The sequence below is a fragment of the Arvicanthis niloticus genome, chromosome 5, assembly GCF_011762505.2.
Source record: "Arvicanthis niloticus isolate mArvNil1 chromosome 5, mArvNil1.pat.X, whole genome shotgun sequence".
Classification (NCBI taxonomy): Eukaryota; Metazoa; Chordata; class Mammalia; order Rodentia; family Muridae; genus Arvicanthis; species Arvicanthis niloticus.
The window spans coordinates 24556527-24582213 of record NC_047662.1 but is presented as its reverse complement, the minus strand read 5'-3'; the positions used below and the strand labels follow the sequence as shown (position 1 = coordinate 24582213).

Sequence of the window (25687 nt, the reverse complement as noted above, 5' to 3'; positions counted from 1 at the left end):
CTCTCACACTGGTAGCTGAGCCTTCTAACTATGCCAAGGTATGTTTGAAGATGCCTATGAAGAATCCAGGAGCTCTGTCTGCCAGTGCTGAGGCCAAGACATTGGCCTTCTCAGGGCTAGCACAGGAAAAGAGAAGGTGTGAGCCCAGATCTCTCCCCCCCCCCCCGCCCCGCCTCACATTGCTTCATAAATTCCCTTAAGGTGACAGGTGAGATTCCTTCATCGCCCCTTATTACCTCCTTCCATTAAAGTCGATAATCTCTTCCAATCACTCACAACAAATGTCACCAGGACTGCTTTAGGGGGAGGGACAGAGGGAAGGAACAAGAGAAGTTCTCTGTGCCTCTTTTTTGGTAACTCCTCTGGGAAGAGGTGGGCTTTTCTCATGCCACAGTCTGTAGGTGACAAAAGTCGAGTTATCAGGCGGAAAGGTGAAGTTAGCAATGAATGGGGTGTGGACCACATTGTCCTTACAGGACTGGCCCCTCCACGTGTGTGAGCCTTCCCAAGTATGTCCCAAAGTCATTCCACCCTCGTTGCAAAGCTGCCCCCTGCTGGCTCCTCTGCCCAGAGTCATCGGATTAACCTACTTGTTTTGGCTGCTGTGGTGTGTCCCCAGTCGGCCCACCTTCCTGGTGGCAACATGCCCAGGCCACAAACAGCCTGACCAGAGCCCTGAGCCATGGACATCTCTCCGGGTACCGCCTGAGCCATGTGGGCTTAGGCTCCACCCAACTGTTCCCGGGCACAGTGCCAGGATGGGGTGGGTCTGTGCATCTCTGTGGCTTCTACACAAACAGATGCAACATGGGGGCGCCCCTGGCACAGAGAAAGGCACTTGTGGGAGAAGAGACTTGGGAAAACATGTAACATACTGCACACGTGTAGCATCCCCGTGCCTAGGGACATACAATATCACAATGATGAACACCAGAATATGCAGTAAACATGCCACGCTGCGGGGATACGTGTGTTGCTTCTACATACGAGTTACCCACAGCATTCCACACACATGTGGCACCTGTGAGCCTCTACACATACAGTATTCTTAAGGCCCATGGAAAAAGCAGCATGCATTCAGGATCTGAGCGCATGGCAATGCATACGTGCAGCATTTACATGCACCCAGCAAGGCAATATTGCAGTGCACACGCAGGGCACCTGTATGCATATGTAAAGTTCAGGGCTCGAGTGGCACCTGCATGCACGGGGTCACGCAATATACACTGCATATTGGGGAGGGGGAAGAAAAACGGTTTAGCCTCCATAGCCCGGGAGACCCTGGTTGCGCTAGACGCCACTGGCCTGGGGTATCGCTGGAGGGGTATCACCGATAGGCTCACTCTGCAGTCCAGGCGGTCACAGCAGGGTGGGGGCTTACCCCCGGCTTCTCCCGCGCCGGCGCCTGGGGCCCAGGGTGGGGAAGGGGAGGGCGCGCTTGGCTCGGCTGGCGCTGCTCCCCCTTTAACAGGAGGCGGCGCGCGTCGCCCCCGCCCCCCCGCCCCTTCTCCCGCGGCTCCTCGCGCCCGGCCCGGCGCGCGCCCCCTCCCGGGCCCGGCCCGCGCAGGCGCCGCGTCCCGCCTCGGCCGTCACTCGGCCCGGCGCGCGCTGCGGGCAGCGGCCGGAGCGGCCGGAGGAATCCGGTTCGGTGGCAGCGGCGGCTCTGGGAGGCAGCGAGGAGGATGCGGCACCGGCGATCAGAGGCTGGGGCTGCGGCCGCCGCCCGCGAATAGGAGGCGGCGCGCGGCGCGGGCGGTGCTCGGGGCGGGGAGCGGGGGGCGGCGCGGCGAGGAGGCGGCGGCGGCGGCAGGAGCCCGCGCCCGGCCCGGCGCCCGCCCGCCCGCCCCGTGCAGCTCCGCGGCGCTTGCTCTGCACCCGCCGCTCGGCGGAGCGGGAGCCTCGGGCCTCGGCGCGGCTGCGGCGAGCTGCCCTGCGCCCGGCCCGGCCCCCGCCTTAGGGATGGCAAACTTGCGCCCCGCGGCCGCCTCCACCAGCGCCGGCCCCCGCTCCTGCTGCTGACGGCGCCCAGGTGAGTGCTCGGCCCCAGACCCCGGCCGGCTCCTCACCGAACCCTCGCGCGCGGTCCCGAGTGTCCGCACTCGGGGTGCTCCCTGAGCCCGTCTTGCTTAATTCTCCTCCGGCCCAAGCAGAGTCTGTCCAGCGCTCACCCAACCCCCGTCTTAGGAGGGACTCCCAAGCCCCGGGCCGAAGCCCCCTTAGTCTCCCGCGAACCCCTTTGCTGCCCCCTCCCCCAGCCTGGACCGACCCCTTGCTGTCTATGTCAAAGTCCCCCACCTTTAGAATCCTGACTCAGACTGCCACACCGCTGTCGCGAGTCTTGCCCTGTCTCGGCCAAGATCCCAGCAGTGCGTCCCGGTCTTGATTTGAACCCCCTCTCCAACCTGCAGCTCGACTGTCCCCCTCCCCCATCTCCCCTCTTAGTCTGGCCGCGGGACTCTGGACCTCTCCTCTACTCTGCCCGGAGTCGTTCCGGTCCCCAACCGTGTCTGCTACTGCCCTCCCCCGCGCCTGCACGGCGACCATGCTTCCCCTCTATTTCTGCCCCGAGTGCCCCTTCCCCCATATCTGCCCAGAGTCCCGCCTTCCCTTTCCAATCTCTGCTGCAAGTCCCCTCCCCCTCAGCCTGGAATTGGGGCCGTGTCCCCCTTGCTCCTCCAAGCCCCCTTTCCCAGGCCGAGATCTCCATCCGACCCGCATCCGACTCCCGCGTTCGTCTTTGGCCGGACACCCGCCTCCCCCCCTCCCATCCCTATTCTCCCACCACCGGTCTCAGAGCCAGGCACCAGACGCACTCTCCTGCAACCCTGGGGGCTGGCATGATTTGGGGGGCTGGAGACTGTGAAGTTGGCTGCCACTCCTGCAGTCGGCTTGGTCCGAGGGCACAGCCGCGGGAAATCCTCCGCGCCACGGCTAGTGCAGAACGGGCGACCAGTCTGTTGCCCGCGGGGGGAGGGGCGCCCGGACCAAGAGATGCCGCCCGCCTGCCCGCCTTGCCAGCTGCCTGCCCGGCCCCTGGGCGTCCTCTGGCGCCCCCTGCCCGCAGCCCGGGACCCACCGCCCCTTCTCTCGCGGACAACCCCGGGTTTCCGCAACCCAAGCGTTCGTTAGGTGTCTGCGGGACTGACGCTGGGAAGTCCCTGGGGAGATGAGGTTGGTGGGCGAGGCCAGGTGCCCAAACACTCCAGGTTGTAAGGCTATGTGCTTTGGAGAGGGAGAGGGGTGGTGTACGATGGAAGGCTCATCCCAGCAGCAAGTCAGGAACCCTTTCAGCACCAAGCACGGCTCGACTGAACCTGCTTTTCAGAATGGTCTGGTTGCTTCTTGGGATTGAGTAGGTGTCCCTAGGGAGCTTCTATCTGTCTACCCCCATTACGTTCCTCACAAGACAGGGGCAAAGGTGGACTCTATCTGGCTTGGGCATAGAGAAGGCTGTGAACAAACCCACCTGACCCAGGGACAAAGCAGACATCTGGAAAGTGGGGGTCAGCAATGACACCCTGGTGCTGTTTTGGGGAGGGCAGAAAGCAAGACTGACAGAGGTGATCTTCCTCTCGGTTTCCCTTCTGCCTCCCTCACTACCTTCGGAAAGGGACAGGTCTCATTTAGGGTGTGTGTCAGTGGTGCGTATTTCTGTGACACAAAGGGAGGTTTTAGTTGGTCTCTCTTCCCACCTCCCAACCCTCAGCTTTTGAAGGTAAGTAGCTGAGACTCAGCTTTTGATCTGGTGATCTGTGTTCAAAACCTGTGCGATCTGGCCACACTACTTAACCGTTCCGAGCCTCAGTTGACCCCCTATAAAATGGGTCAGTGACCACTGCCCCATATAGTTGTTGGGAAGTGGAATCAGATTGTGCTGCGAAGTGTCTGACACCTATCAGTACGCATGATGATTCCTTGTGCTGTTTCCCATCAAAGCCAAGGTCAGGTCCCTCCTGACTGCTAATTCCAAGGAGGAACATAAAACGAGTTCTATTTTCTTCATGCTAACCTTCAGAATAATAAAGACAGAAAGTACCTTCACCCCTCTAACCCCCAAAGGGTCCAGGAAGCCTGTAACTATTAGTTTCTGACTCTTCCTCCCTGGTTCTGCAACATCTGGATCCGCCCTGGCCACAGGGGCAACAGTGAAGGCCAAGCCAAGGGCTCCGAGGTCCAGATTAAAGTATACAGTCTAGGGGAGTAGATTCAGTATAGAGGCTTGAGTCAAGGTGCCCAAAGTCAGGCAGCCCGTTAGAGGTGGCCCACATGGAAAACCAGCCACTCCGACATACAGAGCCTTTCCCTCTTCCCAACCCTTGGGGATCAGACATCCTCAGGAACTTTCCAGGTTTCTTAGCGCTGCAGGTCAGAGTTAGGGGCAACCTGGCCTGAGAGCTGTGGAGAATGGAGAAGCCTAGCCTTGACATGGGCGCTTCAATGAAGGGCTGATAGGGGGAGGAAAGAGACACGAACCCGTGGTGCTCTCTGGACGGTTATTGGTCTTCTGGCGGTGTGGCTGGACCTGGGTTCTAGCGGGGAGTGGCAGCCTCTGAGCTATCCTCCCGCCGGGGCAGCCCTGACACTGGGGAACAAAAGCTTTCGGTTCCTGTAGCAACCGCTCCAGCTGCTGCAAAGTTCCGGGGAGGCGGGCGGAGGGCGGCTGAGTCACCGCCCCCTCCCCTGCCACCCGCACGCCCCCGCCCCCGGGGGCCGCCCCTCATCCCAGTCTGCTCGGCCAGCCTTTCTCTCGGTGTCTGCGGCAGGCCTCCGGAGCGACCCTCTCTGTCATCGGTCGGGGAAGGCCTCACCCGGGTCGCCTGCTCCATCGGTCCCGCCCCCTAGCTTGGGAGACTGGATGGAGGGTGTGCGCCTCCCTGGGTGCCAGAGCTCTTGGAGAGGGGTCCCCGAGCACCCTGCCCCCAGCTCGAAGCCCGGGCGGGAGACCCGGAGGCCCCGTGGCAGGCACCGATGAGGCTGAGGATGAGTGACGGGCGCGTGAATTGGAGCTGCCAGGTGGATAAACGCGACGGATGTGCGCGTCACCGCGCCCCCTTCCCCGCTAGTCTCCCCTCCCCCGCCCAAGGCCAGGGCTTTCCACTCCCTGCCCAGTGTCCAAGCTTACATCTGATCTCCCTGTAGACTAGAGTCGATCTGATCCAGGGGACACCCCCGGAGAGCCGGCCCGGAGGTGCCCCACCCCCTCTGCTCTTCACTTTTCACTCCAGCTGCCTTAGGGTCTTTTTTTGGTGCAGAATGGAAGCCCGAGGCTGGGCAGGTCTGTGGGGTCTTACGGGATCCCCTAGGTTCTCTATGAACCTAGAGGAACTCCTAGGAATTCTGGGGGTACTTAGCTTAGGAGTGGGTCCCCGAGAAAGACTACTCCAGGCAGCTCCTCTCACATCTCAGTGAAGGAAAGTCCTGAAGCCCTTCCAATCATCACCAACCTTGTTTGACCCAGGAAGTTCTGCCTTAGAGCTGACCTTGGCCTCTCTACTTTCTAGCACTTGTATCTTGGGAGGGTCTGTGATCTTCCTCGACTTTGAGGTCACAATGCTACTGTTGGATTAACCCAAAGAGCATCCCCTGGTGCAGGAACCTGGACCTCAGGCAAGAAGAGTCTCAGGACAGTTGTAAGAGTCCAGGCACAGAGCTCATTGGTTTGTGATGGGTCAGGCTACGTGCCAGGGAGGCTGACGGAGAAGGCATGTCCCATTCCGAGGGTATTCCCCAGAGAGGGAAACTGAGGCCCAGGAAGTTATACATGGATGATAACTATTTGGATCCTTCCAAATCTTTCTCTTGGGTATGGGCTCTGGGTCCATGTCTCTAGGAGGACAGGTCACCACCGTACTCTTCAGAAAGATGTCGAATAAGACCATGGCTGTGACCCAGCTCCAGTTGAGTCTTTACCTTAATGTGAAGGGTAGGAGGGTAAAATACCTTCTCTCAGCCTCAGTCTCTTTTTGAAGCAGGAGCTATGGAGCAATGAAGGCCATATCCTGAGGTCAGGGTAAAATCCTGGACTGGGTATGAGATGTCTGAAGGAGACTAAGTGGACGTGGGAACGGGCCAGTATGTACAGGTGGCTCCCTTCCGGAGAAGCCAGACCTTGGCAAGGACCAGTTTGGACTTAGTGTTTCTTGATAAACTGGGAGCAGCAGAGGTCCAGGAGTTGTGACCAGGGCTCTGTGATGCCCCCCCCCCCCCCCCAGCTTTAGAGACACAGGCAGGGAGCAATGGGCAGTCTCACATAAGGACAGTCCAACCCAATTAGTTGTCATACACAGAGTCACAGGGCCAAGTACCTGTGCGTGTCCACACGTGGGAACAGATGCATCTCTGTATGTATGCTGTGGTCTGACTTCACTGTGTTTTGTGTGGTGTGTGCACTCCCGTGTATATATGAGGTCATAATGTTGTGCTTGTCACAGATCTGCATGCTTGTGTGCCTATTCACATAGAGAACACTGTAAATGCATATATATGCACACACACACACACACACACACACACACACACACACACGTGCATGCATGCTTTTGAGTATGTATATATCACTGGGCCCAAGTCTGTTGAAGCCCAGGTCTGTTGAGGCATAGATACATGGGGAAGAGGTTCCTTGCCTTGCTCTAGGTGGGGGAGGGGAGGCTAGTTATAATGAGCCCCCACCTCCCCTCTGCTGAACTGCAGCCATGGCCTGAATTTTGCAGCCTGCTTAAAAATAATTGGGGGCAGCAGGGGGGATTGGATGTCACTCATCACCCTCTGCCAGCTTCCCTGGTTGCTGCAGCAGCCTGGGCGGGCTGAACACTTTGGGACAGGCATGGCTGCAGGAGGGAAGGGTGTCTTTTTCAGCCTTGCAGAGGAGAGTAGGGCAGAGACAGCCTGTCCTGGCTTCTGTTGGTCTTTGGAGGAGGGTGGGGCAGTTCCTCTTCAGTGAGTGAGCCTGGTGTTGCCTGGCTTCCTTCCTTTCCGGGATGGTTGAGGAAGGACAGTGCATGTCTATGCCTGGGGCTCAGGCCTGGCTCAGAGGTGCCCCACGTGGGAAAGTAGCATTTGGAACTCTGTGCATGCTGAAGCAGGCTGGGACTACCGGGGCTCTAATGTCTGTCCCCTGCTCCTGGAACTATTTAGAACAGTCCTAGGAAAATTTGTCCTTAGGGGACAGCTGTATCTTAGGAAAACCTAGCCACACCTGTGGGCTGTCCTGTGGTTGTGTCACTTGTCCACTTGGCCAGAATCCCAAGCAACAAGCTAAGGGAGAACAGAAGCTAGAAGTCCTGGGGTGGGGGCAGGTGGGGGTGGGGGCAGGCGGGGGTGGGATACTGGGGGCCGATCGTGGGCCTGGACTGAGGTCCCGAGTTCCAGTTCTAAATAGTCCACCATCATGTGATCTTGAGCAGGTGGCCTTGTGTTTTTCTCTAACATGGAAGCTCTGAATTAAATGGGTCCATGCAGTCCCGTGGGCTGTGTGGTGGCAGAGAGGACAGAGGCTGTGTTACAATTGGACTGGAAGAGAGGCAGATCTAGATTTGCACCAGGCTGTTTTGAGGCAGTGGGGTAGAGGCTGGGTGGGAGCAGTCAGCTGTTCTCTGCCTGGTCTGTCAGGTGGGAAGGTAGTTACTGCCTCCTGGCTTGACTACCTTGTAGGGTGGGTCTTGAGTCTTATGTGTCCTGCCTGGAGTGAATTTGCTCTTACTGAGTGATCAGCTGAGCATAGCACTTTGAGGGAAGGAAGTCAAGAGACTTCACTCTTCAGACATTGGGAGAACATACTGAGAGCAGTGGGCTCTTTGTCAGGCCTTGGAAGCTAATCCTGTGGAGAAGACAGGAAGATGGGGCTATCGGTGGGAATGACTGTGCCCATTTTGTAGATCGGAAAATCAAGGTTCATGAGGCTCACCCACCCAGCTAGTGGCTAGCTGAGCTGGGCCGAAGCCTGGTACCTCCCTCATTCCCACAGCAGTGATACTCATGGCATTCACACAGGCAGTATCCTGCCTTCCACGGGCAACGACTGGGTTGGGCACAGTTCCTGGCACCTGGCAGTGACTCCACCCCTTCCTCTCTTGCTCAGTGAAGGGAGAGAGTGAGAACATTGTTCCGGGAATAACCTTGAATCTCGCTGATTTATAAAAAAGCAAATGGTTGTCAAACACCGCCACTTTGGCTGCTGGATTACACACGGCACTCCTCACTGCTGGTCACGACACGCTGTGACTGAGAGCAGGGTCTCTGGAGGATCGAGGGATGTAGGGATGGCACTGGATGTGTATGTCAGGCCCAGACACCTCTGGTGGGCATGCTGAGTAGGCGGAGCTCTAGGTGATATTGGTAAGGCTCTTAGAAATCACCGGCATCCAAGCCTCCTTCTGGAACTTTCCCCGAAGTTATCTCAGTTTTGCCCTGGTAGGAGAGATGAGAAAGGTAAATTTTATAGGATACCATGAGATAGCTCCAGCCATTTCACAGGAAGAAAAACCAAGGTAGAGAGAGGTCATCCTCTTGGTCTAAGGTCACAGACGGGCCCAAGTGACTTAAAAGAGCATGGTCAGAACCACAGGCTCCGCTGCTTGAGACTGGTCACCGGAGCCCCAGAGCACTTGCTGACTGACCTGGGGCCCCGCTGACTTCTGTTTTGTTTTGTTTTTGTTTTGTTTTTTTTTTTCCCACAGGGCAAGGGACATAGGATGACCCCAGCCTGTCCCCTCTTACTGTCTGTGATTCTGTCCCTGCGCCTGGCCACGGCCTTCGACCCTGCCCCCAGTGCCTGCTCTGCCCTGGCCTCGGGCGTGCTCTACGGGGCCTTCTCGCTGCAGGACCTCTTTCCCACCATCGCCTCGGGCTGCTCCTGGACCCTGGAGAACCCAGACCCCACCAAGTACTCCCTCTACCTGCGCTTCAACCGGCAGGAGCAGGTGTGCACACACTTTGCCCCGCGCCTGCTGCCCCTGGACCACTACCTGGTCAACTTTACCTGCCTGCGGCCTGGTCCGGAGGAAGCCACAGCCGGGGCAGAATCGGAGGTGGGGCGGCCAGAGGAGGAGGAGGAGGCGGCAGCATCGGGGCTGGAGTTGTGTGGTGGCTCAGGCCCCTTTACCTTTCTGCACTTCGACAAGAACTTTGTGCAGCTGTGCCTGTCGGCTGAGCCCTCCGAGGCCCCGCGTCTGCTAGCGCCTGCTGCCCTGGCCTTCCGCTTTGTGGAAGTTTTGCTTATCAACAACAACAACTCCAGCCAGTTCACCTGCGGAGTGCTCTGCCGCTGGAGTGAGGAGTGTGGCCGGGCTGCAGGCCGGGCTTGTGGCTTTGCTCAGCCAGGGTGTAGTTGCCCTGGGGAGGCCGGGGCCAGCCCTGCCACCACCACACCTCCGGGGCCTCCGGCTGCCCACACCCTATCCAATGCCCTGGTGCCTGGGGGCCCAGCCCCTCCTGCTGAGGCCGACTTGCACTCGGGGAGCAGCAATGACCTGTTCACCACCGAGATGAGATATGGTGAGTCTGAGCAAGGCCTGATGGGGGCGGGGTAGCGAGGGGACTGCTGATGTCTGCTAGTGTCCATCCTGGCCGGTCCCAGCCATTTGCAGAGTCATTCACGGACGTCGCCTCCGCGCTCAGCCTTGTCGGGATGGAAAGGTCATCAAAATCAGATCTCACTTGAGCGGGATGCAGATGAGGGAGTTCGGCGTGAGGTAGATACCAGGGCAGGGCACCTTTAGATGGCCAGTAGAGCTTCCTGAAGAGAAGGATGTGGGAGCACAGGCCTGCAGAACAGGTGGGAAGGAGACAGACCACAGGAGTGGTGAGGGCATCTCAGGCAGATGGAGCACAAGTTCCCTGAAGCCCAAAGCTGGAGCCAGTGGCCCTGGCAGTCCCTGGTGCTGTGAGTTGACAAATTTACCCGGAGGCTGGAGTAGACAGGGAGTGGAGATGTGTTCTTGCCCACACAGGTCAATGACTTTTGGCAGTACCCCAGGGTCAGGGCAGAAGGAGGTGAGTGCGAGGGTGCCCGGGTGAAGAGGCCCGAGCTCTGAGGATGCCTCTGAGGGCTGGGCTGGCTCAGCTCCCGGTGTCCCATCTCCCCCACTGGGCCCATGTCTTCTGGGACCTAGGCTGCCAGCTGCTGGCACTTCCTGCTGACTGGGCAAAAGCTCTTCGAGTCCTTGCGCCTGCCTGCAACCCACACCCACCCCAGCTTCACAGTCATGGCCACCTTCCACTGACCCGCTTCCTGTAGCTTCTAATCCCAGCTCCTGCCCGCCAGCTGGACCCTCCATGCTTGGTGACCATGCTAAGCCAAGAACTGACTTAGGGGCCAGCAGGATAGACATTAAAGATAGATAGATGGGAGAGAGAGTAGGTCTAGGGGCTGGTCCACGTATCGGGAGCCCCTTTGCCTCCCTGGGCCTCAGTTTCCCCAAATGCTGGCCTACCCTGGAGAGGATGAAGGATGCATTTAGGTCTGAGTATTTACAAAGGGTCAAGGAGGCTCATGTGAGGGCACTGGAGGGATTGGAAGAGGGCAGAGCCTTTCCCTATCCCTGTTTTGGAGACTAGAGCCCAGAAGCTGGGCGCTATGTTTGAGGATTTGCATCATTAACAAAGGGCATGGTTTCTCTGAAACTGGGAGGTGTCCCTGAATTAGTCAGAAGGGGAGTTATGGCAATGGTCTCTCCCAGTGTGGGGGGACCTTTTCGGCCTCCCCCATGAAACATCTGGCATCGTGCCCATGTGGGCACAGTGAGCACCCAGTGGCCTTGCTGTGGCCTCTCTCGCAGGCCAGCTTGGTCTCTAACAGCGGTCGATGAAGCCATCCGTGTGACAGGCAGGCCGTGGGCAGGTTACGGGCCCTGGAGGCTGGCCTGGGATTTAGTGCCTGTAGGAAGAAATTGAATTTTGCTTCTTTGTCGAACATCAGCTGAGAGTGCCAGGCGTATATCAGGAGGTTTATGGCCCTTCCTGCGTGGCCGTGGCTGCCACTACTGTCACTCTGTAGGACCTCCCTTATTCTGCTCAGCTAAGGGCAAGCAAGTCCTTTTGTTTGGCTTTCCCTGAGGTCCACTGGCCCCAGTGGTTTGGAGTGGATGGAGCAAGGCTTTGCCCTCCTGGATGGGCACTGGCTGGGCAGGCTGCCATGTGGAGCACAGAGCCAGGAGCAGCCAGCTGGGGTTGGTTGAAGCCGGAAGCAGGATCTGGTTGGTAGCTAGGACATCTTCGGGAGTCAGAGAGGGCCAGTGACCGGAAGAGTACTATTATCAGAGCCCGCGGGAGGACCCTTGAGTGAGGGACAGATGGTGGTTGGATGGCTGGTTGTTCTTGTGGCTCTTGGAGCAGAGATGGCTGAGCTGCAGGGCCTGGCCGTCTTCAGGCATGACCTTTACGCTGTCCCCTTTTCGTCTGACACCTCTTCAGGTGGTTGCTCTGTAGGGAGGGTTCCTATAGGGAGCTGGTATGGGGGATGTGGCATCAGCTGACATAAGCGAGCTGAACTTACCCAGCATACTGGTACCCAGAGCTGGCTGGCACAACTCCTTCCTCTCCCCTCAAGCAGGCAGGAGGTTCTTCTGCCACCTCCTCCGTCCTGCCCAGCCTTTCTGATGTGAGAGACAGCAAGTACCTGACTCAGTTCATTCCATGTGTCAGGGTGGGGTGTTTCTGTTGGCCAGAGAAGCTGTGTCAGGGCCCAGAACACATGGCTAGTCTCACCAAGACCTTGGGCTTCCTCCACACCATTCTCTATGCCCACACCCTAGAATGAAGAATAGGCTGGCAAGGAGCTGCCAGACAGAAAGCGAGGTTTGTGGGATGGTGATCAGGAAGGGATCCTCTGCCAGGAGGGAAGGGAAGCTGGGGTAGGGAAGGGAGCTAGGTTCACCCTCTTTGGGGCATCCTTGAGAGAAGTCAGCAGAAGACAAAGCAGGATGGACCCAGGGTGACACCAGACGATGAGGAGGCCAGGGGCAGCGGGGTGCCTTGGCCCGCCTTGGAGCCGAGTGCGTTTGACAAGAGGGTACGGGCGCCTGTTAATTTCACGCACACTGCCTTTGATAGATCATCTCTTGTTGTTTTTGGTGAGTTGAGCCATAAATTCGTGCCATCTTGGTGCCGCAATCTGTTAAGTGTGGGGAGAGGAAGACAGAGAAGGCAGGCAGGAAGGCGCTCTCAGAAGGCTGGCACTGAGGCTGGCTGAGGGCAGAGCTGGGAGGTGAGTCACAGAAGTGGTGCCCACTGCAGAGCTGAGGATGGGCCGAGCCCCTGCCCACTGATCCCCCTGGGCTAGGGGGCACTTGTGCACAGAAATAGCTGTGCTTGCTGATACCTGGAGAACATCTCTTCCCAGTCCAACTTCCTCTCTTCTCTGCTTAACAACTCTTCCCCTCAGGGCCCTTTCTCTCCTGGGCCAGATGTTCTTAGCCTCCTCTCCCCTTAATCCGCACTCCATGTCTGAGGCAGAGCCATCAGGGGAGACTGTGCACTCCTGGGAGGCAAGAATGGCTTTCGATCCCTATCCTGCCCTATCCTGCCTCTGCCACCGTGTCACTTGGATAAGTTGCCAGTCTCTCCTGGAATGCCTCAGGGACTCAAGATTTCTATGTGTCACTCTTCCACTCCAGTGCCTGAGCCCATAGCTCTACCAGAGCACCCCAGCCTGGTGTGCTTGGAACCCTCTCCTGAGCACAGCTGTCTACTTTATCACATCTCCTTTCCCCCTGTCTGCTCACGGACCCTCCCATTGACCTTAGAGCCTCTGCTTTCTGTCTCTGCTTGGGCCTTTCCTTCCTAGGGATGCCTTTCACCCTTGGTGACCAGAACACTCCCATCCTGCTGAGCCTCATATACACATGTGTTACCACCCTGTAGCTGCTAGGAAGGATTGCCCCACCTGGGCCTGAGAGTAAGTTTTCACCCTCTGGACTCAAGCCCAGGTCTTCTGTGTTGGTCAACCTAGTCTGATGGCAGGAAATGGCACCTCACCTGCTCCTCTGAGGTTCCCATGGTAAGGAGGTAGTTCCTCTCTCTCTGCAAAGTGGGAGAGACTTAGCCCACAGTGTTCCCCGGAGTCTTGTCAGGGTAGAATTTTCAGGGCTTTCAGCATGGCCTGTAAATCCCCCTCAGACACATTACTGTATCTTTATCTGTGGAGTTCCTCCCAAACTTTGGTCCAGCTCTGAGTGAGACCAAGATAGAGTCAGGGACACTTTGTACTCTTAAGTCTCAGAGTGGCTGCTGGTATACAGTGATACTCAAGGCCACAGGCTGAAGTCACCTAGTCCTGAGCCATGTGACCATGGACAGGCAACTTCACAGCTATCTTGTCATCCCTGAAGAGAGGCCAGGAGAGCTGGGCCCTGCAATTCTGTGAGCTCAGTGTGGTGCCTGGCTACATGAAGCTTCTTTCCTGTTATCAATGTCACAATACCACAGCCTGGGTATATTCTGAAGAAAAGAGGTTTACTTTGGCTCATGATTCTGTTCCAAAGTCAAGGGCCTGTGTCTGGTGATGACCTAGTTCCTAGGTGGTATACAGAATACATGGCAAGAGAAGGGCCATGTGTACATGTGTCTTCTCCTTTCTTTCTTTCCTTCTTTCATTTCTCAGTGTGTAGCCCTGGCTGTCCTGGAACTTGCTCTGTAGACCAGGCTGTCCTCGAACTCAGAGATCCACCTGACTCTGTTAGGATTAAAGTCATGTGATTATACCCAGCTTCTTTCTATTAATACTATATTCAAGTTAAATTCAAGTTAAGATTCTTCTTCTTCTTCCTCTTCCTCTTCCTCCTCCTCCTCCTCTTCTTCTTCCTCCTCCTCCTCTTCTTCTTCTTCCTCCTCCTCTTCCTCTTCCTCCTCCTTTTCTTCCTCCACCTCCTCCTCCTTTTCTTCCTCTACCTCCTCTTCCCTTTCTTCTTTCTCCTCCTCCTCTTCTTTTTCCTCCTCCTCCTCCTCCTCCTCCTCCTCCTCCTCCTCCTCCTCCTCCTCCTCTTCTTCTTCTTCTTCTTCTTCTCCCCTTCTCCTTCTCCTACTCCTCCATCTTCTCTCCATGCCCCCCCTCTAATATCCCAGGCTGGCCTCAAACTTGCTATGTAACTGATCAAGTCCTTGAACTTCCATTCTTCCTGCCTCTATCCTGAGCTTTGGACTTACCATGTCCAGTTTTATGTACTGCTGAGGATTGAAGTCAGGGCTTCATGCATGCTGGGAATGTATTCAACCAACCAAGGTACATTCCTAAATATCATTTTTTTTTTTAAACAGGGTCTCATGTAGCCCAGGCTAGCCTCAGACTCACACTGTAGCTGGGATAACTTTGAATTTCTGATCCTCCTGCTTTCATCTCCCTGGGATTACAGGCTTGGGTCAACATGTCTGACCCTAAATTTCCACTTTCTTCATATCTCACCATGGGGAGTAAATTCCTATACAGGAACCCTTGGGACCCACACTGAAGCCATGCCTAAACCACAGTGTTGGACAGTAAACACCTGGCGTGCTATCATAGTGTAGTGTTCTGCGTGTCACAGAGGGTGAGGAAGGACAGTGGAGGGTCGAACCGTGAAGGAGCGGGAAGGGAAGGCAGGTAAAGGAGGTGACTCTGAGGTGGGTTTTGAGGAATGAATAGGAATTCACTAGCCTGTGAAATTTCTCCTTAAGTTGAATTGCCTTTTAAATTTAATATATTAAAAAGAGGCTTCATATCATAAGTGGAAAGAGTTATCACTTATCTGAAATAGAAGATAACAAAGGCAACAAGCTCAGAGAAAACAAAGCGGCGGTATTACATTTCAGCCCGCTGCTTTCTGGCTTCACCATTTGTTAGAAAGAGAAATTAGCACCCAGAGGGTTTGTGTGAAAGCCTGGGGCTCATGTGACTTCTGCCTTCTTGAGTTGTAAGGGCATTAGATGGTACTGGGAGAAGTTGTGCCCATCTTAGCAGGACAACAGGAACTAACAGGACTACTCCCAACATGCAGAGACCTGTAAAAGGGTGGCTTCCCCTGTCCTCAAGGCTCATTCTGAGCCAGTCACCACAGTCATCCGCTGGCACTTGGTGGGAGCCTGTGGAGGGGCCTTGTTAGCCGAGGGAACAGCCTGCTCAAGGGTGGGAAGTGTGAACTATCACGTGGAGGAAGGAGCTAAAAGGAGCTGCTGGCTGTGAGGGGAGACTGGGCCAGGGCTCTGACTGCTGTCCCAAGCATGATGCATGCCTTGTTTGGGGACTTCGTTCTGTTAGCCAGGGGCTTGGAGGGGCTTGAAGTGTGGGGCTCTGTGGAGGAAGCTGGCAGAGTCAGCTGTGGTTCTGACTTTCCAGGAGGATGAGGCCACATGGGGAGGGGGTTGGCAACAGGGATCTAACTCACGTGGAAGGCCAGGTTGGTAGGTTGATAGGAAGAGGATTCCCAAGGGAATCTGACATCCTGGCAGGTACCTGGTTTTATAGGGACCCAGTTACACTGGACTGCAGGGAAGAGCCTGAAGTTTTCAGGAACTGCTTCCCTCCCTGCACCCATGGAGCCAGGAAGGCAAGGAAGAACACAGTGGGGGCTAGCTGGTACCACCAGGCTCTAGGGTCAGTGTGAAGAAGGACGCTGAGAGCCCTGGGGAGAACGGTTGTTTTGGGAGTCACAGGAAGTGGTGATTGTTGTGGCTGTCCTTAGCACATTCATGACATCAAGGTCTTGGGTGCTGGCTGAACCATGCAGAATCTAGGGAACAAGTGTGGCAGGTATCTGCAGCTATGGACCAGAGGCAGAGGGCCTGTGGAGCCTCTGTCTCTAGAGCCAAGGTGAGCCGAGGGTAGCCCCTGGTGGAAGGGACTGCAGGATGATCTGGCCTATTTCTTTATTTCCCTTACTGGATGATTTCCTTGTGCCTGGCTAATCAGTCTAGACCTTCTGTGCCACAGGACACAAGGGCTGATGGTGCCATGGGAGCTGTGGGAACAGGAGACTGACAGCTAGTGTAAGATTTGATCTAAGAATGAGGCCACAGAGAGGGGGTCATCACTCTTAAATTCATGTGTGGCCAGTCTAGGAGGGCTTCGTGGAAGAGGCCATATTTACTGTGTACGAGGCAGAGGGAAGGACATTCTGTAAAGAAGGAACAGACAGCATCGAGAGAATAAAATGTCTGTGTGATTGAGTGATGAGAAGGGGCAGAGACACCACCCCCCCTTTTTTATCGTGCTCCAAACAGTCCATAGCTCTAATCCCCACTATGGAGACATGAGATAGGTGTTATCCTTAACGTCCAGTTAAAGACTTTGAAGATCAGAGCAGTTCAGGTTCCTTGGCTGAGAGCATACAGCAAGATGGTCGCAGGGCTGGAAGTGACACCCATTACTGGTTCAGCTCCAGAACCATCCCGGCAGTCTTGCTGTATGTTTGAATGTCTGATGGGAAAGTGAGAGCAGGGCTGGACAGTCCAACTAGAACCAGAGGTTTACAGTGCAGTTATAGTAGTGTGTGTATTTGTGTGTGTGTGTGTGTGTGTGTGTGTGTGTGGCTACTGAAGGCCCCCTCAGGAGGGGGGTCACGTGGCTAGAGCTGGGCTCCCAAAAGGTCCACTGGAGGCCACAAAGGAGAGCTAGGCCCTATGGTGGCAGGGGTCAGTGTTGGGAGGGGAAGTAGAGGTACAGGGGAAGGATTAGACAGCATGTTCTGAGTAACAGGTAAGGACCGTGGTTTGTGTGAGGCCCATGGATGTTAGTAAGAGACATCCAAGAAGGTTCTGGATGTCTAAGTGTCATCCTGTCAGAACAGGGCAGTTTTGTAGAGGAAATCTGAGTCAGGCAGGGTGAACTGACCCCAAGGGGACTGAGGCACTGGAGAGTACATGATGCTGGGCACCTGGAGCTATTTAATAAATGACATCTTAGGGCTGGGGAGTTGGCCCAGTGGGGAAACTGTTTGCCACCTGAGTCTGGATCCCCAGAACCTGTGTAAAAGCCAGACATGGTAGTACACATTGGTAATCCTTGTGATCTTGCAACAAAGTGTGTGTGTGTGTGGGGGGGGGGGAGGACTAGAAAACTCTGGAAGCTTGCTGGCCAGCTAGCCTGGCATTTCCTGTGACAAACAATAAGAGATCCTGTCTCAAACAAGTTAGAAAGTGAAGGCTTACACTTCTGGTTGTCTTCTAACACCCATGTGTGTGCTGTGGCATGCACAGACCCACACTCACACATGCCAACATGCACGCACGCGCACGCGCACACACACACACACACACACACACACACACACACACGCACACTTACATAAGCAGGACACTTGGGTATTACAGGGGACACTCGCTCCCTTCCTGGGTTCTCTTTGTCCTCTTGGAAGCCGTCTGCCTCAGCCTCACCATGGGCCTGCCTTGTTCAGGGCAGTTCATGCATACTGGATAAATGTTCCTGGCAGTAAATGCCAGGTGGTCTGATTATCTGTCTCACCCCCTTCAGGGACAACTGGCTTTCCCAAGTGAGGAGGTGAATTGCTGCTTACTCCTGAAAGAGGTGTGGTGTTGCATAGATGGGGAGAGTGCAGGAGTGGGTCCCAGCTGTGAAGCTACAGGCTTGTTCCTCCACCAATCTGGCCCAGCTCAGGAGACTTGCAGGGACCCCCAAAGCCAGGTTTGGGAAATCTTCTGATTAGATATTCTATGGAGCTAGCCCACATATGGCTTGGTTAGAGGATGTGAGGTCTACAGGGAGCAAGGCAAGCCCACAATATGCACACAGGTCAGATGGTCTTTGACATGTCCTGAGTTGTGGTTTACTGCATGCTGGGCTGGGCTGGGACGAGGAAGATGCCCTCCAGACCGAGGGGTGTGCACACAGTCTAGTCAGAACAGCATTCAGAGCATCTATTGCACTTAGGAACCATTGCTCAGTGTCTCCAGAATGTGGACTATGATTGATGCTCGGCTTAAGGGTGGGGCTGGTGTTCTGGAGGCTCGGTGTGAGCGTGTGCGTGTGTGTATACTACATACACCTTCAAAGCATTCAAAGGGAGAGGCCAGCATTGCAGCTAGAAGGTAGAACCAGGGGCTTGAGACATATCATGGTGTCTAAGAGCACTGGCCACTCTTCCAGAAGACCCGGGTTTGCTTCCTAGCACCCACGTGGCCACTCACAGTTGTCTCAAACTCCAGTATCAGGGGATCTGACAACGTCTGGCCTCCAGGGGCACTACATGCACATAGTGTACAGAAATTTATACAGGCAAAACAGGATCTATCTTTAATGAAAGGGACATAGGAAAAAGGGCAGCTCCTGCCTAGAAATGGTGAATGAGATGAGAGGTTATTGGAGATGGGGTTTTAAGGTTGAGTAGGCATTCTCTAGGTAAAGGAGGTTAGGACCCACGAAGATAGGTTTGAGATGATGTGTTGAATAGGGTCTGACATGAAGCTGTTCAGGAGATCACCTAGCTGTGGAGCATGGGACAGTCAGGGTCTGGGCAGGATGATGGGAGGGCTGGCTCAAGGGATTTATTAAGCTGTAGAAGGGACAGGTAGATAGACTGTCAAGGGAGGCACCCAAGTAACCCCTTTAGAAAGGCAGGAAGGAGGCAGCAGTCAGGAAAGATCAACTGGGCCAACGATGTTGACGGTCAAGAGAGATGAGACCTGCAAAGTGTCCCCAGGATTTAGCAGCAGAGAGAGAGCTGATGGCTTTGTCAGGACCAATTTCAGGAGAAAGATGGGGGCAGCCGAGAGACTGCAGTGGATCGACAACGGGGGAGGTGACATTCCAGCCAGGAAGTGAGTGGCAGGTGAGAAAGTGGAGTGTCAGTTGGGGACCACTCAGCAGTATTGGATGGAAGCCAAGGGCAACAGCTCGAGGAGGAAGTGTGTGTGTGTTGGGGGGCAGGGAGAGCACCCTAGAACAGAGGAAGCCTGGGTCAGTCACTTGTTACAAGGAGAGGCTGCTGAGGGAACATTCACAGAAAGGATGGATGGGGCCTTCTGGGAAAATGGATAAGGGGTGGCCACAAGTCGGGACTTGAGAGGAGGCCCTAGCCTCTCCCTTTGCTGGAAAGGAGGCTTCAGCTAAAGGAGTGGGTGAGATAGGCTTGGTGGAGCAGGCAAGGGCCAGTGGGACTACAGAGAGGGGAAGGAGGGGGGGGGATGAAGCCCACAAGGGCCTCTGAGAAACATGGATGCCTAACAGACACAGAGCCCCCAGCCTGTCACTGGGCCAGCTGGCTTCGCTCTAGGGCCTTCAGCAGCCTGGGAGTGGGTGTGGAGAAAGTGACTGTCATACTGCTCTAGGCTGGGATGGCTGAGCAGGCGTGACAGAAGAGCTGGGTAAAGGGGACTGAAGAGCTGCTGGCCCGGCTCCAACATCTCTGACGACTGCTAGAGACCGTGTCTTATAGTTAGTGTTCCTATTGCTGTGGTAAAACCTCATGGCCGAAATCAACTGGAGGAGTAAAGGGGTTATTTCATCTTACAGTTTGTCCAGCAACCAAGGAAGCCAGGAACGGAAGGCAGGAATGGGTGCACAGGCCATGGAGAAGCATTGCTTTCTGACATGTGCCTACTCATGGCTTGCTCATCCTGCTTCCTTCCTTCCTTCCTTCCTTCCTTCCTTCCTTCCTTCCTTCCTTCCTTTCTTCCGTTCTTCCCTTCCCTCTCTCCCTTTGTCCCTCCCTCCCTCCCTCCCTCCCTCCCTCCCTCCCTCCCCCCTCCTCCCTCCCTCCTCTCTCTCTCTCTCTCTCTCTCTCTCTCTCTTCCTTTTTGAGACAGGGTCTCTCTGTATATCCCTGGCTGTCCTGGAACTCATTATGTAGACCAGACTGTCCTAGAACTCATAGAGATCCTCCTGCCTGACTCCCAAGTACTAGGATTAAAGGCGTGCATTGCCACGCCCAGCTCAGCCTGCTTTCTTATACAGCCGGGTCACCTACAGTGGGTAGGGCCCTCCCACATCATTTATTAATAAAAACAAAAAGCACTGCAGGTTTGTCTATGGGCTCATCTGATGGAGGGATTTTCTCAATTAAGATTTCTTCTTCTATATCTGGGAGTTTTATGTTGAGTTGACCAAAAACAAGCAGCAGAGTCTGAGACTGTACGAGGGCTTGAGGAGGTGCGGAGGCTGAAGGGTGGTGGGAGAGAAGACAGCTCACATAATTCCTGTTGTCTTCCCTCGGTGGTGGTGGCGGTGGGATCTTAAGCTTAATAGTCCTGAAGGTGGGATGCTATGAACGCTGTTCTCCAGCGAAGCTGGGATAGGAGATAGGAAGGGGCTGCCCAGAGCTACTTAGCTGGCTAGTGTTGGTCCCCAGTGCCCATATTCCAGGGGAGGCCTAGTGATACCTGGTGGTGTCCAGGCTTCTGACACTGTGTGGCAATTACAGAAAGTGGCACAGGCCCTGAGGCTGACAGGGATGACGAGCCCTGGATACCGTGCAGGGGGCAGTTCAGACCTGGGCAGTAGGTTTTCTGGAGTTGGCTACTGGCCTGGTTGGCAGCTTTCCTCAGGTGCAGAGGCTTGACTGAGCAACAGGGGGGCAAAGGAACACAGCCCTCTGTGGCCCCAACTTGGTGCTGACCCAGCTTTTTGAATCAGAGAAGAGGGATCTGGGGGGGGGGCGCCCCTATATGCTCTTCCTCTCATCTGCCCAGTGGCCCCTCTATGGGTGTGGCCTTCCCTTGTGCATTTCTGCTTGTCCTCACTTCATCATCCAGTTTAAGGCTGTTAGCTTTGCCTGTACTGTATCAAAGGCCTGAGAGATCAGCTTATGAAGAAGAAAGGTTATGTACTTACTTCGTGAGGAAGATTATTTCGGCTCACAGCTTGGAGGTTTCCGTCTGCTTTCCAGTTGTTCCTGTAGGAGAGCACAGCAGTGTGAAAAATATATCAGGAAACCATCTCATCTAGGAACCAAAGAAGGGACAAGGTCTGCTTATCCTCTTCCTGTCTCCAGGAACCACAAGACCTACTAAGCTCTACCCAATAGTGCCACCTCCCAGTAGGGCCAAACTGAGGACAAAGCCTTAAACACACAGGCCTTTGGAGGGCCTTGAAACTGTAGGAAGTGCTGTGTGCAGCAGCAGAGCAGGCTCACGCTTCCAGGCTCAGTGAGAGGAGGGTATAGCAGCTGGGTATAGGAGTCTGAGCACCCCTCCCCTGGGGCTCAGACCAGCTAAGGCCTTTACATCATGGTCTGTTACTGTTTTACATTGAACATCAAGACCGTGGTTCACCCCATGCAAATCCTGACCTAAGAGCAGGTCTGGGGTAGTCAGGCTTCTTTGTGTATCATTTAGGAGGAGAAACAGCCAAGCTGTAGGCTCGATGGCTTGTGTGCTTCTGGATAAGTCATTTCTCTAGTCCTTAGTTTCCCACCTTAACAGAGATGACAGCCAGTGAGGGGGTTAAAGGTGATAGGTGTTAGGCATGGCTTGGGATAGTATGGATACCTCCCCAGAATTCAACATGTTGACCATTGCCCTCCAGTCCCATCTGGCTGAGGCAAGAGGTGGACAAGGTGGCTGTGTGTCCCAGATGGCCTTCTGAGCCTCAGTTTCTTTATCTGTAAAATGGTGGTGGGGCAGGGGGCAGAATGGGATGCTTTCTCTGCATCACCTACAGTTGGTTCCAGGCCCTTAGGCCGAGGACCAGAGGCTGCCCTCTGTACCACTGTGGCAGCACCGAGTGGCATTTGCTAAGCCCCTTGCCACCACCTCCGTGTTCCAGGTGAGGATCCGGAAGAGGAACCGAAGGTGAAAACCCAGTGGCCAAGGTCTGCAGATGAGCCTGGGCTATACATGGCGCAGACAGGTAACTCGGGCCCGCCTCTCTTCCTCTGTGGCGGGGGCCCGACTGTGGCGTCTGGTGGCATGTGTGCTGGCGTGTGCCTGTCTGTGTCTATGTCCTGGAGCTCAGTTATGTTGCCATGTGAGGCCCGTGGGCAGGGACGGGTTGCCTTTTAAAGAGCCTGCCACTTGGGGTCAGGGTAGGAGGGTCCCTTTGATGCTTCCCTCTCCCCAACCTTTCTGGTCCTTCCATGCTCCCATGCAACTCTCTGGGAGGTGTCCCTTGCTGCGACGCTGTCCCTCTCTCGTAGGCGACCCAGCAGCTGAGGAGTGGTCCCCGTGGAGCGTGTGTTCCCTGACGTGTGGGCAGGGTCTGCAAGTGCGGACCCGCTCCTGCGTGTCCTCCCCCTATGGGACCCTGTGCAGCGGGCCCCTCCGGGAGACCCGGCTTTGCAACAATTCAGCCACCTGCCCAGGTAGGCGTCCTCTTTCCTGCCCTATCTGCCAGCAGAGTCAGGTCCTGTCTATGACAGGACATAACACAGCTCCCCCCACAAATGATTGGTTCCTTGCCTTCAACAAACTTGCCAGTCCTCCATAATATACCTTACCCAGGCACTATGCCAGCCTGGCATGAATCACTTGGGGCTACGATAGAATCCGAACATACATCTGGCGCCCACTCTGGGCACTTCACGCCCCTGGTGCCTCCATCTTGGTAGTTAAGGCTGTTCTCTGCACATCACCTCATCCCCTTTCCCTCAGTCCTGCCCTCACCAGAGCCTCTGGCAGCATCTCAGCTCTCTGTGTTGGCTTATTCTTGCCCCTCCCCTCCCCCACCCTGGCTAAAGCATTCAGCCCACCCTTAGATCTAAGATGTACACCACTCTATTTTAAAATGACACCCTCCCCTAAGGTCCCCACTTTGCTCTGGGCTCCCCTTCCGCTCCCTTGGGTGCCTCTGCTAGAATATTATGCTTAAAGCAGTTGAACAGGCAGGAACTGCACGCAGGTATTGAGGAAATGCATGTGTCTGCCTGGGGCAGTTGGTGACTGAGAGACAGGCCAACGTCAACCAGTTCTGTTCTTTGCTTCCCTGGGGTGGAGTGCTGGCAGTGGATTTAGAGTAGGGGCTACTGGGGGAGGCTCTTGGAGCCTGGGGGTGTAGCAGGAGCTTGTGGGGCACAGGGACAAAGCTGTGTTCCCTCTCGTGAGTTCATTGTGTCTGTCAGCGTCTATGTAGAGGTTCATGTCTGTCTGTGTGTCTATGCGATTGGGGCCGGGAGGGGGCACTTCTGGTGCCCCAGGCTTGCCCTGTTGAATTCAGGCCCTGAGCCTCGGGGTGGGAAGGGAAGAGAGGGATGGATCTTGGATCCTTTCCTGGGTTTTCCTGTGCCACTCAGGAAAGGAAGACCATTGGCTCCTCAGGCTGGTCCTGCTCACCCTATGTGGGTGTCCACAGAACCTGTCCTGTGTGATTTGGGTCCCCACAAAGGGTGGTTATCCTGGGACCCTAAACCACCTTCTCGCCCTGGCAACAGAACCCAGGGCGGAGCCAATCAGGAGTGGTCGTAAAATTGCGGAACTCCTGATTGGTGGATGGATGGGTAGGCGCTGGCTATGGGCGGAGCCAAGGTGCCGCCCAGCCACCGGCCACGTGCTTCCTTGCAGTGCACGGCGTGTGGGAGGAGTGGGGGTCCTGGAGCCTGTGCTCCCGCAGCTGCGGGCGGGGGTCCCGGAGCCGGATGCGGACCTGCGTGCCCCCCCAGCACGGCGGCAAGGCCTGCGAGGGTCCCGAGCTGCAGACTAAACTCTGCAGTATGGCCGCCTGCCCGGGTCAGTAGCGCCAAGGGGCTTCTAGGCAGGCGCTGCCCAGCCGGGTGGGGGGATCGGAAGACCAAGGGGAGGCAGTCAGGTTCAGTGCCCTTGGAGGGGTGGGTTCCTGTAGCTTTGACCACGCATGGGGAGACTGGAAGAGTCTAGCTGCCAGCAACCAATGGGAGGTGAAACCCAGCCCTGACTTGGAGTTGGTACACTATGACCCCATCAGAAGGGACCTGCTTTCCAGTACCCATTCCTCCATGCCCTCTTCTGCCCTTGCTGTAAATAGCACTTTGGTGTCCATGGTACCATGGACACAAAGCTGGGCTTACGGGTAGGCAAAGATCAAAAGGTGCCATTACAACCTACATCCTCACACAAAAAAACCTCACCGCTGGGGCTTGCCCTTGGTGCTGCGTGGAGAGGTATCATGTATTCCTGGAGCTGGTGAGGGACAGGCAGAAAGAGGCCCTCACCACCCACTCTCTCCAGACCCTTTCATATGCCCGGCTCAGACGGTCTGGCCTGGCTCAGGTCTGAGTGAACAGCAGGCTCTGTCATCTCCTTGTGGAACTCCCCACCCCCCACTAGCCCACCCACGGTCTGCTCAACGGCCACCCCTGCTTGTGTCTCCCCATGCAGTGGAAGGCCAGTGGCTAGAATGGGGTCCCTGGGGCCCATGCTCGTCATCTTGTGCTAATGGGACCCAGCAGCGCAGCCGGAAATGCAGTGTGGCGGGTCCAGCCTGGGCCACGTGTGCAGGTGCCCTCACTGATACCCGTGAGTGCAGCAATCTCGATTGTCCGGGTGAGTTCTTGGTGTGAGGGTTGCAGGTGGTAGCCCTGGCCTTGGAGATAGGCATGGCCTCTTATGCTTCCCTTTTCTCATAGCCGCTGATGGCAAGTGGGGGCCGTGGAACGCATGGAGCCTGTGCTCCAAGACATGTGACACGGGCTGGCAACGCCGCTTCCGCATGTGCCAGGCTTCCGGTACTCAGGGCTACCCTTGCGAAGGCACAGGAGAGGAAGTGAAGCCCTGCAGTGAGAAGAGGTGTCCAGGTACTGCCTATACAACCCCAGGGCTGGGGGCACATGTACGAGCCCAGCTGAGCCCCAGCCCCGCCCTATCCCCACAGCCTTCCATGAGATGTGCAGGGATGAATACGTGATGCTGATGACGTGGAAGAGGGCAGCAGCTGGCGAGATCATTTACAACAAATGTCCCCCTAATGCCTCGGGTAAGGGCAGGTGGCTGTCCCTGAAGATTCTTGCCCCACTATCCCTGCTGCCCACCTCTGGGCCCAAGCCCTGGGTCTGCATCCCAAGATGTGGAGGGGGGGTAGGCCAGCGCTCAGCCATAACGCCTGTCACTGTCTTATCTCTGTGCAGGTTCTGCTAGCCGCCGCTGTCTCCTCAGTGCCCAGGGCGTGGCATACTGGGGACTGCCCAGCTTTGCTCGTTGCATATCTCATGAATATCGCTACCTGTACCTATCAGTGAGTGTGAATGGTTGGGTTGGGGGGGGTGCATACGATGTGTCCCAAGCCCTGGCAGGAGCTTAAGTCTCATCCATTCTCCCATGCCTTGGTATAAGATGTGTCTCTCTTTGGCAAACTCCTACTTCTGTGTCAGGGTCTCTTAGGTATCTTCCTTTATGTCTGATACGCGCCTGTGTTCCTACCCACAATGCCTCATCCTGAGCTTCTTAGATACGGAGAGTTAAGAATGCATTGAAGCTGGGCATGGACATACACCTTTAACCCTGCTGGAGGGGCGGAGGCAGCCTCTGAGTTCGAGACCAGCCTGGTCTACACAGCAAGCTTCAGGACTGTCAAGGCTACATAGAGAGACCCTGTCTCAAGAAACCAAAACACAAACAAAGGCTGCATTTAAGTGTGTTCTGCAACACTGGGAGCTCTTTGAAGGCAGGGACAACACTGGAGTTATCTTTGTGTCCCTAGTTCCCAGCCCAGGGCTTGCGTGAGGGCAAGGATGGTGTCAACAAATGTGGCCTGTGTGTACACGCTTTTGACCAAATTGGGTATTGATATTGTATTTGCACCAAAAGCTTGTATTTGAGAGATCCTGTGTGTGTGGTGCTTCAAAGTGTTCAAGGCCACTTA

General features: G+C 55.6%; 1 protein-coding gene across 9 annotated transcripts in view; it reads left to right on the top strand.

Moving 5' to 3' along the window:
• Positions 1 to 1872: 1872 nt before the first annotated feature.
• Adgrb2 (adhesion G protein-coupled receptor B2) overlaps positions 1873 to 25687 on the top strand; it is a 37256-nt gene continuing 13441 nt past the window's right edge. For 3 of the 9 annotated variants that reach the window (XM_034502273.2, XM_034502271.2, XM_034502270.2), the window contains exons 1-9: positions 1873 to 2029; positions 8676 to 9492; positions 21686 to 21769; positions 22056 to 22220; positions 23416 to 23580; positions 24208 to 24372; positions 24456 to 24623; positions 24701 to 24802; positions 24954 to 25060. In XM_034502273.2, the coding sequence (XP_034358164.1) occupies positions 8691 to 9492; positions 21686 to 21769; positions 22056 to 22220; positions 23416 to 23580; positions 24208 to 24372; positions 24456 to 24623; positions 24701 to 24802; positions 24954 to 25060 (1758 nt within the window). In that variant the 5' untranslated portion in view covers positions 1873 to 2029; positions 8676 to 8690. Of the gene's footprint in view, positions 2030 to 8675; positions 9493 to 21685; positions 21770 to 22055; positions 22221 to 23415; positions 23581 to 24207; positions 24373 to 24455; positions 24624 to 24700; positions 24803 to 24953; positions 25061 to 25687 lie in introns of those variants that run through there. The other 6 variants (XM_076934128.1, XM_076934127.1, XM_076934126.1 and 3 more) reach the window with 3 other exon arrangements.